Raw genomic sequence first — 17696 nt, 5'->3', positions numbered from 1 at the left:
CCCTCTCCCTCATCCCGTGCCCTCCTGTCCCCAGCAGCCTTTTAAAAAACTTTTTTACTGGTTTTCACTGCGCTCGTGGCTCAGAGCCCTCCTGTGCCCTGCCGTCCCTCTGCAGCCTCATTGCTCTGTTTAGAGAGTGCACGGACTTTTGCTAGCTGAGGCTGCAGCAGCTGTTGCTGGCTACGCTTTTCCGGCCCCCTATGGCTCCCGTCTGTCCCTCCTCGCGTGTAAGCGGCTGCTGCCCGCTTTGCTGGCATGGCTCTCCTTCCCTCCCTCCTCCTCAGCTCCACCCCCTCCTCCTGGCTGTAAAGCAAGCATGAGTGCATTCGCTCTGTAACACGCACAGGCATTTTCCCTTCCTTTCTAGGAGCAAAAAACCTCCTCCTCCTCCCGGCTTTGCTGCTGCTGCTGCGCGGCTCTTTTCCTCCACCAACGGCGCGCTGCGCCTTGGAGAGGTTCCCGCTTCCTCGAGGGGGGCTGGCCAAACGCGCCCCCCAAAATGTTGCGCCCGGTGCCGCCGGCACCCCTGGCACCCCCCACGCTACGCCACTGGGATGGGTTAAAAAAGAAGAAGATATAAGCATAAACTTTCATAAGCTGAGTTTATAATTTAAAGTGGGCATTCGCCTGCGTACATTCATGTGCGCATGTGGCTCTTTGGAGAGAAAGATCTATGTTTGTGGCTATGAATATATTTGTCCCTTCTGAAGTCAATAGCAAAATTTTCCCTGTTTAGATACATAAGCTTGCTCTGTTTGAAATCAACGGGCATTTTTTTATGACAACACCTTACATTTTTATGTATCTGCACGCATTAGGCTTGTGTTGGTAACTGGACCTGGCTTGTGACTAAATAAAAAGAAAGTGCATTATCTCCTTCACAGCTTCAGTAAAAAGGCGTGTCTGTCGACAGGAAGAAACTGAGAGCTGGATTTGTAAGGATTTATATATATATCTATATTTTTTAAAAAAAATTAAATAACAAAGTCCCAAAATGGGGAGGGGGGTTTCTCGTCGGCGTTTTAACTACAGCAAGTAGTTATTTTTTCCCCTTTTCTTCCTCTCAGTTCAGCAAATAAAAGGGGAGGTGTGGCAGGTGGGTGGGGCTTACCTTTCTATAAATATCCCTGAGGCTATGAGAGGAGAGAAATAATTAAAGCGCCTGCATATCTCTCCGCGAGCAATAATAGCACCGCCCCACCTCCTATTTGCAAAAGGCCGTCGGTTTTCGTGTGAGCGGGTAGGGCGGCTATTTAAACGGCAAGCAGTGCCAAGCAGCAGCTCCGAGAGAAATTAATATTTGTTACTCTGTTTGTTTGTTTACCCGCATCATTTGCCTTTAATCGATACTGTTTGAACTCCAGACTCCATTTAACTTTCTCCTTCTGTGAAGCGATTGAGTAGGAACTGATGCTTCAGATTCAATTGTTTTATTTTTATTTTTATTTTTAAACCCCTTCATCGCAGTTCTAAGGCCATTGCAAGTGTAAAAAAGAAAACTCCATTCTTTGAGGTTGCTCCGAAGTATTATGTATTTCAAAATTACCTTCTGGGTGACTTTGCCCAATCTCTCTCTCTCTCCATGCAGAGACAGCCTGGAAGCTGGAAGCTAAGAACTGGGCAGCCTCATCCTAGGAGAAGTTATTTAGTTATGATTTAACAAGATTTATATACAGCCAGAGGTGCCAGCTTGAATGAAAGATTGTGGGGGCCTAAGTAAGACCCGCCTCACATAATTGATCACATGACACAGTGCGCACACACTCTCTGAATGGGAGTGGCAATCAACTTTTCATGGGCCCAGCCCCCTCAAATATTTTATTGTGGGGGCCGAAGCCCCCACTACCCCTAGGAGTTGGCTCCTATGTATACCCCTGAAGCAACCACCACAACAAAGATCTAAACGGTTTACATGAATTTAGTCCCGATTTTGAGGTTTACTCCCAAGTAAGTGTGCACAGGATTGCAGTCTATCAGGGCCCAGAAAGAGGAAGCAGGGCCTAACCAGAAGTGGATGTGTTTAGGACTGCAGCTGTGAGATGCTCCTTAAAAAAACAAGGCCCAGACCATGATTAGGAAGCTTAGGTGCCAAATCCATAGAGCAGGGTCAGGGGACATGTGACCCTCCCAGATGTTGTTGGGCTCAAGTGCCACCTGTCCCAGCCAGATTCGCCAGACCTCGGGGATGCTGTATCCTGACCACATCTGGAGGGCGAGGCGTACTCCATCCCTGCCACAGAGAAATGGAATTGGTTCGAAACAAATAAAAGGCAAGAAATTTTAGCATCGTGTGAGTTTAGGCCACTGGCCTTTGTGGGTGTTGTTTGTTTGTTAGTTAGTTAGTTAGTTAGTTAGTTAGTTAGTTAGTTTTTTTTAAAAGGGGGGGGGGGCTAGAAGATCAAACTTTACAGGCAAAGGAGTGGAGTTTCCTACGGGACGAGGAAGCTGGGGAGTCAAATTTTAGTGTATTATTTTCTATGAAGTACAGCGCTCACTGCCACCCCGATGTCATCTGAGACCAAATCTAGCCTCTTCTAAGGTTAAGCACAAATTAGCTAGATGGTGGCCTCGCGGTCCCCCCGCTGAGCCGTGAAATCCGCTGCGTGAGTTCACCAATGGCCATCTCTCGGCCTGACCTACCTTACGCGGTTGTTGTGAAGGGAACATGGCCGGGCGCCCATGTACGTAAACTCCGTGGAAGGAAAGGTTGGATAAGCTTTGACCAGAATCTAAATCACCTCATTCAGATGGGGTCCCCCCCCACACACACACGCGCGTTTACGGGAAAGGTTAACTTTGTTATGGAAGACCTCAAAACTCTCATCAGTTTCACGGGCCACGCTGTCCCCAGCCTTCCTGAACCTGTTGCCACCACTACCCTGCTGCTTTGGATTACAACTCCTATCAACCCAGATTAGGAAGCTGACGGGGCTGATGGGAGTTGTAGTCCAAAGCAACTCAAGGGAGCTATAGCACAAGATTGGGGAAGGCTGCTCTGCGTCATTCTCTGAAGGTAGAGGGTGCCCATGTTTGGAGGGAGAGGGGAAGCGCTGCTGAATCCTTTCGCTTTATTTTGAACGATGGGCTATCCACTCAATTCTCTCCTCTGAATTCAATGGTCCCGCCCGGATCCTATGTGCACTTAACTTGGGAGAAGGTCTCATTGAGCTCAGTGGTGTCCACTCCTGAGTAGACATGCCTCATTGCGTTGCAAGTACTGTACCTTACTTGGAAATATAGCAGAAGGGGGACTGGTGGATCACACTTCTTTGGGCCAGTGTGGAACGGCATGTAAAATTAATGGTGAGCAACAGAGGTGGGGGGGGTGTCAGTGTGTGTCACGAAATAAAATATTTTCCAGCCACGGCAGACACACACACACACACACACACACACACACACACACACACGTGTCTCCAGAATTTCAGTCACTGGACTTTATCAATGCACCCAAGAAACCCCAGTCTGGAGGGGTCGTAGCGGAATATTCGTGGGCTGGGCGCACTTGAATTTGGGCTATAAGCCTTAACACGCTTTGTGCAGAGCGAGTTCCATTGTCCGCAGCAAGACTGTGAGTCAACATGCCAACAGTTCCATTAAACTACAATATTTCCCTTAAAGTTGTTGGGTTTTTTTTTTGGGGGGGGGAGGGTTGATCTTATCTTAAGGGACTAGATTTCGTTGCAACCCAGCGCCGTGACTTTCCTAGTGTGCCAACGTTGCCATTCAGCAGCAACAACAAACATTTAAATTTTTATCTTTTCCATGCGTGGCCCGTGATCAAAAGAGCAGCACGATCCTCTTAAGTTCCTCTGAGCTCGATGGGACTTTCTCCGGGATACACGCGTGTAGTAGCACTTCACCTTCAAGCGCAGAGGCCCTTTGATTTCAGGGGGAGAAATTTAAATAGTTCCTTCTGGAAGGAAGGACATTTAAGTGCCTTGGTGGGGAAGTTCTTTCGGTTTTCTGCGTTATGTCAGAACTGACTCTATGTTACAAATCCCGGGCATTTCAAGGGGAGAGAAATAGACGCTTGTAAACAAAGGGTGGCTTTAATAGCGAAGCATCATGAACTGAATTCCACATTGGACATTTTTTAATATATACATGAATAAATAAAGGAGTGGAAGGGAAGCGACATAGGAACATCGGCAGCTGCTTTATACTGAGTCAGACCATTGGGGCACCGAACTTACTGGCTGGCAGCTCTCCCCAAGGGTATCAGATGGGGGCCTCTTCCAGCCCAAACTGGAGATGCTGGAGAGTAAAACTGGGACCCTCTGCTCCAAAATCAGGTGTTCTACCCTTGAGCCAAGTCCCTTTCCCTAATGCTACGTCCGCTATTCCCGCTGTTACCACCACCACTACCATTACGACTAACCATAATCATACCCACCCAGCGGAATTCAAGCAGCCGTCCTAGCCATGGTTTACTTGAAAGCAAAGCCCACTAAAATCAGGGGACGTACTTTGGAACAAGGCCGCCCAAACTCTCTGAATTGCGAGTCAGTTGGACTCGCTGGTACCTAGGGATCAGTGGTCCACCTAGCTCAGTAATTGTACGCACTGCCTGAAAATTTACCCAGGAGATGCCAGGGAAGGAACTCGGGACCTTTGAGGGCAAAGCATGAGCTCTGTTCCTGAACGTAGTGGGGGGGATGGCTGTGCTTAGGGTGCCCCTTTGCAAACGACTGGGATCCGGGACAAGAAAAGAAAGAAAGAAAGAAAGAAAGAAAGAAAGAAAGAAAGAAAGAAAGAAAGAAAGAAAGAAAGAAAGAGGGCGCCCGGCTTTGAGGTCACGCCCAGATGCCCACAAGGTACTTGACAATTTCATGGAAGAGTCACCAGAACACAAAATTAATACTGAGCTCCTACGACTGCGGTGTCTCCAAGCAAATTAAAAATGGTGTCTGTTCTTAATAATGTTGGCCTGCCAGAGAAGGCGGATTTATCCACCTGCTCGTAACTGTTAGTTCAAGTGGCCGTCCTCATGGGCACGCAGGAACTCTCTTGGAAAGCGAGGCCATTTGCTCCATCTCAGTGTTGGGGGTGGGGGGGGGGAGGAGGAGTTAAAAAAAAAACCCTAACATTAAAAGGCCGAATTTACTTAAACATTTTTAAAAGGCAATGGCTGCTCGAAGAAGGCCGCGGAGGGAAAGCCAACCCCCCCCCGCCCCGCCATTCATTATGCCGCGCTGCTAAGCAACCGTCTGCAAAGTACCGATCATTTCCCCTCCCCTCCTCCCCTCTCCCTCTCCTGCCTCTATTGCTCTTCCTGGCGAAAAAGCGCCTCAGTAGAAATTCAATATGATCTTGGATGCGAGGCAGGAGGCTGTCAGACAAATTTCTCTCCAACCCATCCTGGAACTCGAAGGAGCCAGGAAATTTCATGACATTATTAGCTTTCATTCATTTCATATTCACACACAAACACACAAATATATCATCTCTGGAACCGAAGCACCTATTTCTAGATCTTTGGTGGTGTTCAGTCTTCCTCCACAAATATTATACACTAGCTCAGCCTGAGCATATCCCGTTGAAACAAGTTAGCCCGGAAGATAAAAGTCCCTTCTCTTCCCAAGGGACTTGGGCTGAGATTTTGGGTTGTTGTTGGGTGTGGGTTTTTTGGGGGGAGGGGGTAGGTCCATTGCACTCAGTAAGACTCATTTCTAAGTAAACATGCTCAGAGCCGGGCAGTTAGTAGGACTACAGTTCATTGGATTGGGGCCCTACTATCCCACCCAGGGATCCAACAGCGAGGGAAGAAGCTGAGAGCAAATGAGCAAGGGAAACAAGACGTTGGTTTCAAAAAATAAAATTCTCCCCCCTTAAAAAAAATACTCTGGGAGAGATATATGCCAGATAGTTTTAGAGATAAATGTATATAAAGAAGAAGAAGAACAGGGTATTTTAATATATTAATGTATTAAAGGGGGAGTGGGGTTGGAGAACAGAGAAGAATTACAGAATCGGTATATATCCTGAACACATTCTACACTTTATTTCAGACTACAGATTTCTGAACATAAGAAAAAAATCTTTGGCTTGCAGCAAGGGGTTCAGTCTCGCAGTCTGTGGGTCATAGTGTTATTGTTCTTACTCGGTAGGGTGGGGGGGAGAGAAGAAGGAGGAGGAAGAAGAAGAAGAAGAAAAAGAAACACCACACGCACACGCACGAAATGAAAGAGAGGGAGAAAGGCACACACGAAAACGCGACAGGGAAAAGAAGAAGAAGAAAGGGGGAGCAGGGAAGTCGGGAAGAGCCAGACAAATTCTTTAAAATCAGGAGGCTTAAGGGGGGGCTGGAGGAGTTGAGAGCTATAATTAAGAAAAAGAAGGGGGGGGGAGACCAAAGTGGAGCTGGTGGGCGGGGGGGGGGGGGAGATCAACGGCTGAGCGAATAGAAAAACGCTACACATCATTATCGTCATCATCATTTCTTACCTGAAATTAAATATATACAAGATCATACGATGTTTGGCTATATAGATAACTTTTTGTTTGTAAGTGTTCGGGGGTTTTGTTTTGTTTTAAATCGGAATCCTTATAACTATGAATAGACAATAAATTTGATTCTTTTCTCTCTCTTAAATAGCACCCTTCCAAGTCCCCCACAACCGTGTGTCACTGCAGGAAAGAAGTCCTTTTGTGTTTGTCGTGTGTTTTGTCTTTTCCCAAATTGTCCTCTCGCGCTCTCTCTCTTTTTAATTGTTCCTCTTTGCTTTTCTTTTGCTTTGTATGGTTATTCTTTGTCTTCCCTGGCGATCAGGTTCATAATAATAATAATAATAATATAATTATAATAATAATAATAATATTAAGCATCAAAAAACGAAAAAACAAAATAAACCCGACAAGGTCTGTGCTCTCTGGACGCGCTCACTCGCTGTCCTCTTTGTCTTGCACGGTAGTGGTGGAATGATTGTAGAGTCCCTGCGCCATGAGGTGCAGCGCCAGGCCGTTCTTGATGCCCGTGGCCTTCTTGATCTTGGCGCGCTTGTTCTGGAACCAGATCTTGATCTGCGACTCGTTGAGGCTGAGCTCCTGCGCCAAAGTCTGCCGCCTCTGCTCGGTGATGTAGCGGTTCGCCTGGAACTCCGCCTTGAGTCTCTGCAGCTGCTCCGCCGTGAAAGCGGTGCGAGGCCGCTTGTCCTCCTTCTCGTTCTTCTTCTTCTTCAGCTTCCTCGTGCGGGGACCTACAAAGGGGGGGGGGTTGCGAGGGATGGAGGAGGGAGGGAGAGAGAGAGAAACACACACACGCACACAAAGGGGAAGGAGGAGGGGGTGAGGGGCACGAGAGAGAAAAGGGGACAGCAGTTGCCAGGTCAGAAGCATTCCCAAAACACACACACACACATGCAACACACATAAAGGGGAGCCTGCCATATGGGAGCAACGCCGGGCGTTCCGGGAAATGGGGAGACTCTGTTTTGAAGGAAAGGGGGGCGCCTCCTTTCCCCTTTCCAAAAGGGGCACCCGGCAACCGTGATGGATGGGCAGGGTCAGAACTGATCTGCTTGGATTTTCCCCCAACCCACATATATCCTACGTCTTTTGCTCCACTGTTTAAAACGTGGGTACATTTTTTCCCCAACCCACATCCTTCAGGACGCCTGTTTCCACTACCACCCCCACCCCTGCGCTTTTCAAAACAGTCTAGGCCCTTCTTCGTCCCAAGTTCTGTGCAAGTACACAGAAGAGCAGCATCGCCCACTTTTAGCTGGCGCGAAGGAGAAGACGCCAAGGAAGAAAGGCGAGAGGGGCGAGATGGGAAGCAAAGAAACAAAGGGGAGCGGGGCGGAAAATCCATAGGGAAACGTTTGTCAGGATAGGTATTGGTCAGGCACGCGGATGCTTCTGCTAACTTTTCCCCGTCCGGGCCCAAGCTCCAGTTGTTTGATCGCACCAGATCTAAAGCAGTTTTCTATTGATCACCATCTATCTATCTGTCTATCCATCTATCTATATCTGTGGATAGACAGTTTGAGAAAGAGACTGAGAGGTAGATCAATCAGTTAATTTGGATTTATCAAGTCTGGTGCAGCTGGAATCACGCACACATTTCTAATACACAAAATATACGTATGAGAGAGGCGGTGTTTTGGCCCTCTTCTCCTTAAATGCTCTCATCTCTTAAAGGCAAAGCGTCTTAACTTTACAGCACACACTTTGAAAGTGGGGGAGAAGTCTGACTAATTAGTTATGAGCTTCAGTAAAAAGTATCAGAAAGTTAAAAAAAGAAACAAAAATCCAAATACACACAGAGAGAGAGCTTCCTCAGCAGATGGCTGCGTTAGGGAAGCGGGCTCCTCACTTATGGGCCTTCGCTGCAGTTTATATTCATTTAGGAAAGCGTGGGGTTCCTGGATTTGTTCTGTTTTTAAAAAGCCCACAGATCAAACATACAGCATTTCCGGCGCTGCTAGAGTTAAATGGTACGTGTTAGAGGTAACACCCCAGGAAACCTTTCCCAACGTCATTCACCCTCAACATACATGTTTACTACAAGGACATGTTTGAAATAAATAACGCAAACAGAAAGTTCCCGCTGAATTGTAAGGATAAATAAGCACCGAGGTAAACAGACTTAAAGACTGGACCCAAAACAAACACTGCAAGCGGTTTACGAAGCGGGTTCTGTTGTTGCTGGGCCTGGGCCTAACAGTACCACTAGCAGGCACGAAGAGTAACAGCGCAGGCCTCACCCTGTCTACTCGGGAGCAAGTCATACCGAATTTTATTACGCCCCATTAAATTCGGCAGGATCAGCTTCGGAGTAGAAGCTGCTCAGACGGCGCTGGAGGTTCTTATGCGCCGGGACAACACCGGATTTTAAATCTGTTTTGATCCGCAGCGAGACCCAGACTTTCCACCTCCAAATCAAACCAAGGCGTCCCTCGACAAAACAAGCCTGGGAAGTTGTATATGTGTGTGTTTAATTTATATCTAATATTATAATTTTGAAATTCATTATTTTCTAAAACAAAAAAACACCAGGCAATAAATTTAGGCAAGGCTCTCGGATTATAAATACCTATTTCAATGTGTGCTCAGCTGTAGACTCATACCTCTTTCCCCTCACAGACAGAAAATAAATTTCATATTTTGGGAAACTAAGCCACCCCTATTGCAAGCTGGCCCAAAGGCCTTATTGCCGAACGACTAGATAATACTACTACTAATGATGATGATGATAAGGGAAAATAAATTGCGCGGGGTGCTCATTTTTTGAAGCCTGCCGCAAAAGTATATTCTGCAAACGCAAATACGCAATGCCAGACAAACCCTCATCGCCTACAATGACTGGGGGAACACTTCACTGAAACCGCTGGTCTCCACTCCACGAAAAACCCTCCAATAAAAGCCGCGGATAAATATATTTCCAAGTGGAGGGCGTTCCTACACTATCTTTCACTGAGAGATCTGGCCCAGCCAGTGTCCTCACGTTCAAAATGCACATCTCTTTAAACCAACGCACACGCGCGCAAGGCTGCTTCCTCGAAGTCCGCGCGTTTCTGCTTAGAAGCCCTTCCCAGCAATTTAATATCAACACATCTTGGCCTCGCAGGACTCCAAAACTAGACCCATAGCCTTGGAGGAGCCCTCGGAAATTAAGGCAAATTGTTCTGCATCCCTCCCGTTTCTAAGCGCGCTCTCTCTTTCTCTGTTAAAGGAAATGGGTGGGAAACTTTTTTAAAAAAATTGCAGAAGTGTGGGGGGGGGGGAGAAAGATTGGAGGAAGTAGATCGTCCCCTTAAATAGAATTCGAACACTTGAGGCATCAGCCAAGGACTCCGAAACAGTGTGTCCCGAATAAGTACTGGAATAAATCTAGATATATCCTTGTTTAAGTCGTTGTCGTTCAGACATCGTCTTTCCAAAGCCGCCTTGTTTTTGCTTTGTTGGGAAATGTATTAAATACAAATTATTTTAGGGAAGGAATATATTCATACGTGGGTAAGATTCCCCTCTTCAAAGCAATTTATATCGTGAAGGGGGTTCAAAAAGAGTACCTTAAAACGCCATTTTTTAAAATTACGCAAACACGAATATTTTTTAAAATAGGATACAAAATGAAAATGAAGCCTTTTCCCAAAGATCGCCAACTTTGGGGCCAGTCGCTTGAACGTGAGGAAAACCTTCTCCGGTCAGCAGGCCGCAAAAGTAGCTCTGAGAAGCCTGGCTGCTTTCAAAACCAGGCTTAAAAATATATAGATGAGAGAAAGAGAGAGAGGCGGCTGAATAAACTACAGAAAGGGATTAAACAGAGCCGGCTGAATAAATCTCAAAATATTTCCCCAGTCCCCTCATTTACGGAAAATAACAACAGCCAAGAGAAATTTCCTAGCGGCGAAAAGCTCTTTTGAGGGCTGAGATTTTTGGCCGGGGGATGGATGATCGCTGCTCGGATCTCTCTGTTCAGTGGGGAGCAGATTCTAAAGGAGCCGTTCCCAAGAAGCGGACAGGTCTCGGGTGGGGGGGCGTGAGAAAGCGAGAGGCGGTGGGGGCAACTGCCAGTCTCAAGAGATCAACACCCCCTATTTCACATCCAGGGAAAGGTGGGCTAAGAGGAGTGCTTGGTGGGGGGCCCTAACCGGCTTCGGAGAGGGCCCACCGTCAAGAGCAGCCGCTGCAGCCTCTCTCGAGGAGAGGCCCGTCCTGGCCTCTCCAGGGAGCCGGGGCGCTGCCTTTGCAGGGTGCCGCTGCCGGTGGTGGTGGGGAGCCTTCCTATCAAAACACACTTTGCAAGGCAGCGGCCCTGGGAAAGCAGTAATAAAATCATTGCAGTTGGCCGCGGAAGGTAGAGCTGACAGCTCAATCACTCAATCAATCCGTTTAGTCAATCAAAGTGGCTTTTCTGAGTTCCAAGGAGCGGGGATGTGTCAATAGCGGCGTGATCGAGATGGCTGGCGCTGATAGCGGAGGATTGATCAGTCGCCGGCAGAAAGGAGTTCATAAAGAGCCCCGAGCCGGGGCTGGTGAGGTTGGGGGGCGGCGGGAGAGAGGGATGGACGAAGTGGGGCGAAGAAGGCGACCTGGGAGCGCACCCGGCCGGAGCTCCTTCGCCACCAGCCTCCCATCGCCCAGCTCCGCAGTCTGCCTTGCTCTCTCGGCCCTGAAAGTTGACAGGAGCGCAAAGGCGAGCGGTCGCCCTTTTCGGGCGCTTTCGCGGGCGCTGACCCGCAGCGGCTCACTCGCTCGACTCCTTCGCCCTTACGGGTTGGAGGGGCTGATTCAGAGAGACAGACCCCCCTTTCTCTCCCTCTCCTCTCGTCACTCTTCTTCCCACACCTCCTTTCCCGGAAGGATTTAAACCCTCCCCTGGAAACCGAAGATTCCTCAACCTCCGAGCGGTATCGAGGATTCTGGGGGTTTTTATATTGGGGTGGGGATGTGGGGGGGGCTAGTAGAGGGAGGACACCTTTATTCTCACGGCAGCATCTGGGGCGGGAGGGAGAACCGGCTGCTGGGAAGAGCGAAATGCCGGCCACGGGGTGGGAATTGCTCCCCTCCAGCCGCTCTGGAAGACGGGAATGGAAAAATGAAGGCCTAGGGGCCTAGATTCTTGTGCTCCGCTGCCGGGAGGCCTCCGCGGGTTTCCCAAGAAAGCCCTTTCCTTTTCTGTTCTCTCTCTCTTTCTCTGTCTCTCTCACACACTTCCTCTTTCTTTTTCGGCCCCCGCCAGTGCCAGTTCCTTCAAAAAAGCATCCTTCACACGGCAACACTTGTCTCCTTCACTCCTCAATTGCTCAGCAGCAAATGTTTCTGAACAACAACAAAAGCACTGGTTGTCTGCGGCTACGTCCCACACCGAAATCGCTAATTTTCTCCCAGCCATAGATATATCCGGGAAAAAAGTTTTAGAAAGCACACTATGGTTTCTTCCTCCTTCCTAACTACAGAAAGAGAGAGGCACCCACCCACCCTTCAAGGCCTGAAAAGGGCAGAAAGAGAGAGGAAGACGGCGGCGTGGGCCCTCCAATCTTTCCAGGTTCTGCCTCCACTAGAGACACTTCCACGGACCTCCCAGCCCAGGTTGCGGACATCTCCCGGTCGCAAGCTGCTTCGGGCCGAGGGGGGAATCACCAAGCAGCCTCGGCCCCCCTCTTTTGCAGCCTAAGACTGCAGTCTCTGAAGGGCAAGGCTGGCCGGGGAGGCGGAAAGACGCTCCTGAACACCAGAAGCCCCGCAAACCTCGGAGAGGGGCACCCTAAGAAAATGCAGGGTTCGGGGTCGGGCGAGGGAGGGGAAACGCCGACGCAGCTCCACAAAACTCCTAAATACTATCAAGCCGCCACCTCCCATCTGCTTAATATCCAGCGCAGTTTGGGATCCCTCGGCGCGCTCTGCGCCTCAAGTCTTAGCGCACCGTCAGGGTGGCCGGTTTAAGGGCTTGGCTTCCTGGGTTCGGTGGGATGGTTAACGCTCCCCGCAGGATTACACTCATGTCACAGAGAGATAGATATATATATATAGAAATGGCAGGTGTATATATAAGACAGGGGGGAAGGGGGCAACGCTGAAGGCACGGAAGAGGATTCTTACCCGAGGATGGTCTGTCTGAATACCTAGTGCAGTAAACCCAGGCAGGCCAAACCAGCGGCTGTTGAGAATCGCTCTTGGCAACAGCTCCTCCATTATTGGAGCCCATGAGCAGGATGGCGGGGTTGGCGTGCTCCCCGTACTTCGCCGGGTTAGTTCCACTCCCTTCCGAGCAGGAGGAGGAGGAGGAAGAGGAAGAGGAGGAGGAGGAGGAGGAGATGGGGGGCTTGGCCGTCCCTAGCGCTGCGGCCGCCGCGGCGGGGCTGGCTTTGGAGGCCGTGGAGGAGCTGTCGGGGCTCCCGTGCGACTCCGCGCTAAGGTTGGGGGGCCTGCCGAGCAGAGGGTTGACATTTTCTCTACCTGAGCTGGCCGCGCGGTCAAGGTCCCTGTCCCGGCCGCCGCCCACGCCGCCGCCGGCGCCACCTCCTCCTCCTCCGGCCGCAGTCCCGGCCAGGAGCAAGAGCTGCTCTTTCTTGCAGCCAAAGTCCGGCCTCAGGATGTTGTCGATGAAAAAGTTGGTGGTGCGGTGCTGTTGCTGCTGCGGAGGCGGCGGCGGCCGCTGCTGCTGCTGTGGAGGCGGAGGCGCCTGATGCTGCTGCTGCTGCTGCTGCGGGAGATGGTGCTGGTGGTGCGGAGGGTGGTGGTGGTGGTGCGGGTGGAGAGGCAGGGACACGAGGCACGGCGCGGCCGGGGACAGGGGAGCGTGGCTGCCGGGAGACAGCGGCACGCTCTCGCCATCGCTGCCGCTGGCGCTGGGGCTGCTGCTGCTGGGGCGGCTGCCGGGAGTCGGAGCAGAGTCTCGCAGACTTTTACTGTCCGTCTGCTCTTCCATAGTCAGCTGCCAGCTCCGCAGATGGGCGTCTTGGCTCTTCTTCCACTTCTTCACTCGAGGTCCCCCCCTCCACCTACCACCACCACGCCTCACTTTTCCGGGCGGTGGCAGGGTAGTTGGGTCCTCGCTGCTGCTGCTGCTGCTGCTGCTGTTCTTGGAAAGATGGGGGAAATGCAAAATAAAATCCACTTGTTGGCTCGCCGAGGAATCTAGAGAGAGATATCCAAAGGCTCAGACATTTGGAGCGATTCGCGCTTTTGGGGCAGTTGTTTTATATTTCCTCTCTCGCTCTCTCTTTCTCTCTCCCCCTCCCTCTCTCTCTCACCCCTCTTCCGAAAGAGAGAGGGGGGTGAGAGAGAGAGAGACCAAAACAAAACCAGCCCCCCCAAAGCCCCCCTCCCCAAGTCTTCTCACAATCTACCCATCTTTCTCCGAGCGCCGCAGCTTTGGGGTTTCCCCAAATGTCAGAGTCCGCTTTGCCCACGGATCAGCCTTGGCAGATGCTTTAATCGCCCGCTCGCACGTGCATCTTTTCCTCCCACCTTTCCTTCCCCCACCTCTCCTTTAAAAAAAAAGGAAAAAAGAAAGCAAAAATCTCTGACAGCTCCGATCTTGCAACAAACTCTCCTTAAAAAATCTCTCAGCCACACTTTTTTTTCATTCCGACCGGAAGCACGTGAGGATGGCCCGCACGTGGAAAGAGCCAATCAGCAGCCCGGGAATTCTGTGACGCCCCTGACGTCGGCCAATGAGCTGCATTGGAACTTTGCAGTTACATTATCCAAGGGGCTGGCTGATTCAGAGGGAACGAGAGAGAGAAAGAGAGACCTGGGGAGCTTTGCGCTTTCCATGGCGCATCCTTTCTCGAGTCTGCTTCTCCTTCCCTTTTCCCTCCTGCCTAGGACTTTTCATTTACTTATGCTTCTCAAAAAGCAAATATCCAAATCATCCCCACAAATGACGTGTTGACACTCCACAAGATGACTGTGTATCTTCTGAGGTTCGGAAAAGAAATTCGGAATGAAATCTTCCCTGTGTTGTTTATTATTATTATTTCTAAAGAGTAGATGCTAAATTCTTTATAGAATGCTTTTCTAAATTCGAAACAAAATAAAACACGTTTATGGGGTGGAAGTGTATTCTGAGTATGACTAGTAACCTAACCAATTATGAAATCTCTGTTCCAATCCGAACAGATTTATCAGTACTCTTTGCATGTTTGCTGTGGCAGTTATGGTTTGTGTCCGCTGTTTTTTGTTTTAAACTTTAAAAAAGGACGTAGATGAGCTTTGTCAAAAAGACCATGCAGGGAGTTTCTAAAAGACTGAAAGGGCTCGACCCAACACTTTCCAGATTCATTGATTTAAATAGGAAAGTGGCTGAGCAATCCTGAGCACAGGTGGACTCAGGAATAGATCAGTGGAATTTTTTCCTGGTATGTGTGTGCATAGGATTGCAGACTTAAGCACATGCTCCCCTCTTACTATTTTTTAAAAAACAACAACAACGCACCCAAACCAAACACGATGATTTAAACGCTGACTTTTGCGCAAGCACTCTTGTCAATTCCAGGGAACATTTATCAATATTTCTTTCTTGCAGATAATTCTATCAGCGTGCATATGCCCCCATAATGTCCTCACTCATTAACAGGTGGCATTTAAAAGAACAGGAAAATAGTTGGAGAGCTGAGTGTCGGTTTAAAGGATAGTGTATTCAATCTTAGCCTAACCTGCGGTTGAACGTCCAGGTACAAAAGCGGCCAATTTATCAGCTGGTTCGTTTACATGATAGTGACGGGCCAATGTTACACACACACGTGATATGAAAGAACACTGAAAAACAAATCATCCTCATAAAAACTAATAGCAATAATCCAAACTGGATTCATTTAGTTTATTCGCACACTGAGATTTTTATTTTTTTGCAGACAAAGCAGGATTGGTCTGTTGTTGCTTTTCGTTTGCACCACGTTGCCCTCTAATATAATGTTATCCTTGCTTTAATCATTTTTGCATGGATCATTTATTGTCTGCAACGCATTCTTCTCTCTCTCTCTCACGCACACACACACTCGCTTCCCCTTCCTGGTCAAAACATAACACTGTTATGAAATATTAAAACTGCGTTTTTAATGGAGAGGAGCTGAGAAGGATTCGCTGGGTCCCCGTGGTGGCGATTTATGAGGCCACACGTTTTACCTTTCAGTGACTCCGCGTCAGTTCCAGGTGTTCATAAACATTCTGAGGCTGCAGGTGGAAAGGCCTGAAAACCTGTTCACAGAATAGAAAGAAGATCGGAGTCACGTGACTTGATTGTTATTTTTCTCTCATTCCCCCCCTTTAATTATCCCTTTTTATTTTTGAGATTGATTTGCAATGGACGCATCCTATAATTTCAATTCTCTTTCTCTCTATGTGTGTGCATGTATGTATATGTATACAGGATATGTGTGCATGCAGGTACACGTACATGTGCAAGTACGTTTATTTTAAACAAAAATTAAAAACTCCAAAATCACTGAAACGAGGAGATTTCACCCCCCCCCCAGGAACTCCAAGAAAGAGTAACTGTTTATTAATAATTGGATTAGAGTATTCTACAGCGCAACGACTTTAAATCGCGGTTATTCGAGAAAGACCCACGAGAAGGCCCATTTTCAAAGCAAATTCAAGCATATGCATATGTACATACGTATACATATATACGTTACAACCTGGCAGAGGAGACTCAACGCAAGCCCACAAAAAGCCCCAACATTAAATTAGCCACATCTCGCTATTCCCAAATCTCCTCGGATTTAGCCAAACCCCCCCCCCATTTCCCTAAATTTGGGTTTTATTTATATTTTAGTTCGCCAAAGGAGGGGGGAGGACAAAAAATTGAAATCTTTATCCCAAAAGCGAGCGTGGGTACTTAATTAAATTCTAATTAGGACACTATCAATATCCCATTTAGCTGCGTAGCCTTTGTGCGCCTCAGTCCCTTTCAGAGTCGTAAATGGGGGCCCGCCGCCTTATCTCGCCTGCAAAGAGACGCCTTGAGAAGGGCTGCGAAAGATAATTTATAGGTTTTAATTACTCTTCATTCCGCCTGATCAGCTTGGCGTTCATCAGAAGACGGCGAATAAAACCTGGTCAAAAAGCACTGTCACTATTCCCTGGCACGGCGCTTAATCAAAGTAAGCAGGGCCCCTATTACACGCTGCGCGCCTCTCCACGTAATTTCCCAGCTGCTGATAAAGCTGGTTGAATAATGCTGCAGTCCTTCGGAGACACCATTTACAGAAATGACTTTATTGACGGCTTAACGTCGGTAATTCATTTTACCTTTCATGGAGTGGGAGCCCGGATTTGTTACAGTAATGGGATGATAAATGCGCTGGCGGACCCATAGCTTTGATTAGGCACCGGAATACACACGCACACGCACACACGCGCGCGCGCATTCAAACGCGCGCCATCCCGAAATGGGCCAAAACCGGGCAGCCAGAGAACTTGCCAAACCAGCCCCGACCTGACACTAGGAAGGCTGGCTGGCTGGCTGGCTGGATGGATGGATGGATGGTAGGAAGGAAGGAAGGAAGGAAGGAGCCTCCGCTTACCTGCATAGCTCCAGGGGTTTGCTGAAACTACTCCGGTCCTTCCAGGAGGGAGGAGGAGGAGGGTCGTCCTGGAGAATTCAGGGGTTCTCCGTCTTGTGCGGGCATCTGCTGGGTTTGGGGTTTGGTGGGTGGCCAAATGAAGGGAGGAGGAGATTCCGAGGAGGGGTGGGGTGCGGGAAACTAACGATTGCAACTTTTTATGGCTGCTCCTATGACACCCTCGAACACAGAGCTGTTGTGAGTTAACGAAGAGAAGCCCACCTACTCCATCCGTCAAGTAGGAAACGAACAACAGCTACCACGACCACCACAAAAGCCTGCTCCCCCGCTTTGAATTTTGGATGGCTCCTTATTCGTGGCCCCAGTCTATACATTTTTTTTTATAATCGCCAAACACAAGAGAAATTGGAGGTGGTGGTGACTGTTATCCTCCCAGTTCCAGAGGCTTGCATGGTATTTTGATTCTTCCTACATTGATCAGTATTAGACCTTTTTTTTTGGTCCAAAGATAGAAAAAATCAGACTAAAAGAACACTGCTCTTTCATCTATATCTATCTAGCTATCTATGGTGCATTCATTAAAATAAGAATTTCAGTGGGGTGTTTCCCCCCCTTTCCCCCTCTGCTTCCTCCTCCCTCTCCGTTTTTTTTTTTAAATTAACCATGGAAAATAAGTCTGCTGCAACCAAAATAAGCCAAAAATAAAAATTACGA

At 48.7% G+C, this 17696-nt stretch overlaps 1 protein-coding gene across 1 annotated transcript; it reads right to left on the bottom strand.

The window, feature by feature from the left end:
- Positions 1-5980: 5980 nt before the first annotated feature.
- On the bottom strand, positions 5981-17335 carry EN1 (engrailed homeobox 1). The gene is made up of 4 exons (XM_083512057.1): positions 16983-17335; positions 15580-15651; positions 12550-13587; positions 5981-7199 (listed from the first exon to the last, which is right to left on the bottom strand). The coding sequence occupies exons 3-4, from the start codon at positions 13376-13378 to the stop codon at positions 6883-6885; spliced, it is 1146 nt and encodes a 381-aa protein (XP_083368183.1). The 5' UTR covers positions 13379-13587; positions 15580-15651; positions 16983-17335; the 3' UTR covers positions 5981-6882.
- Between the last annotated feature and the right edge of the window lie 361 nt (positions 17336-17696).

This window comes from Podarcis liolepis (genome assembly GCF_965112155.1).
Source record: "Podarcis liolepis genome assembly, chromosome: 1".
NCBI classification, from domain to species: Eukaryota; Metazoa; Chordata; class Lepidosauria; order Squamata; family Lacertidae; genus Podarcis; species Podarcis liolepis.
This window is presented reverse-complemented; position numbering and strand designations above follow the sequence as displayed.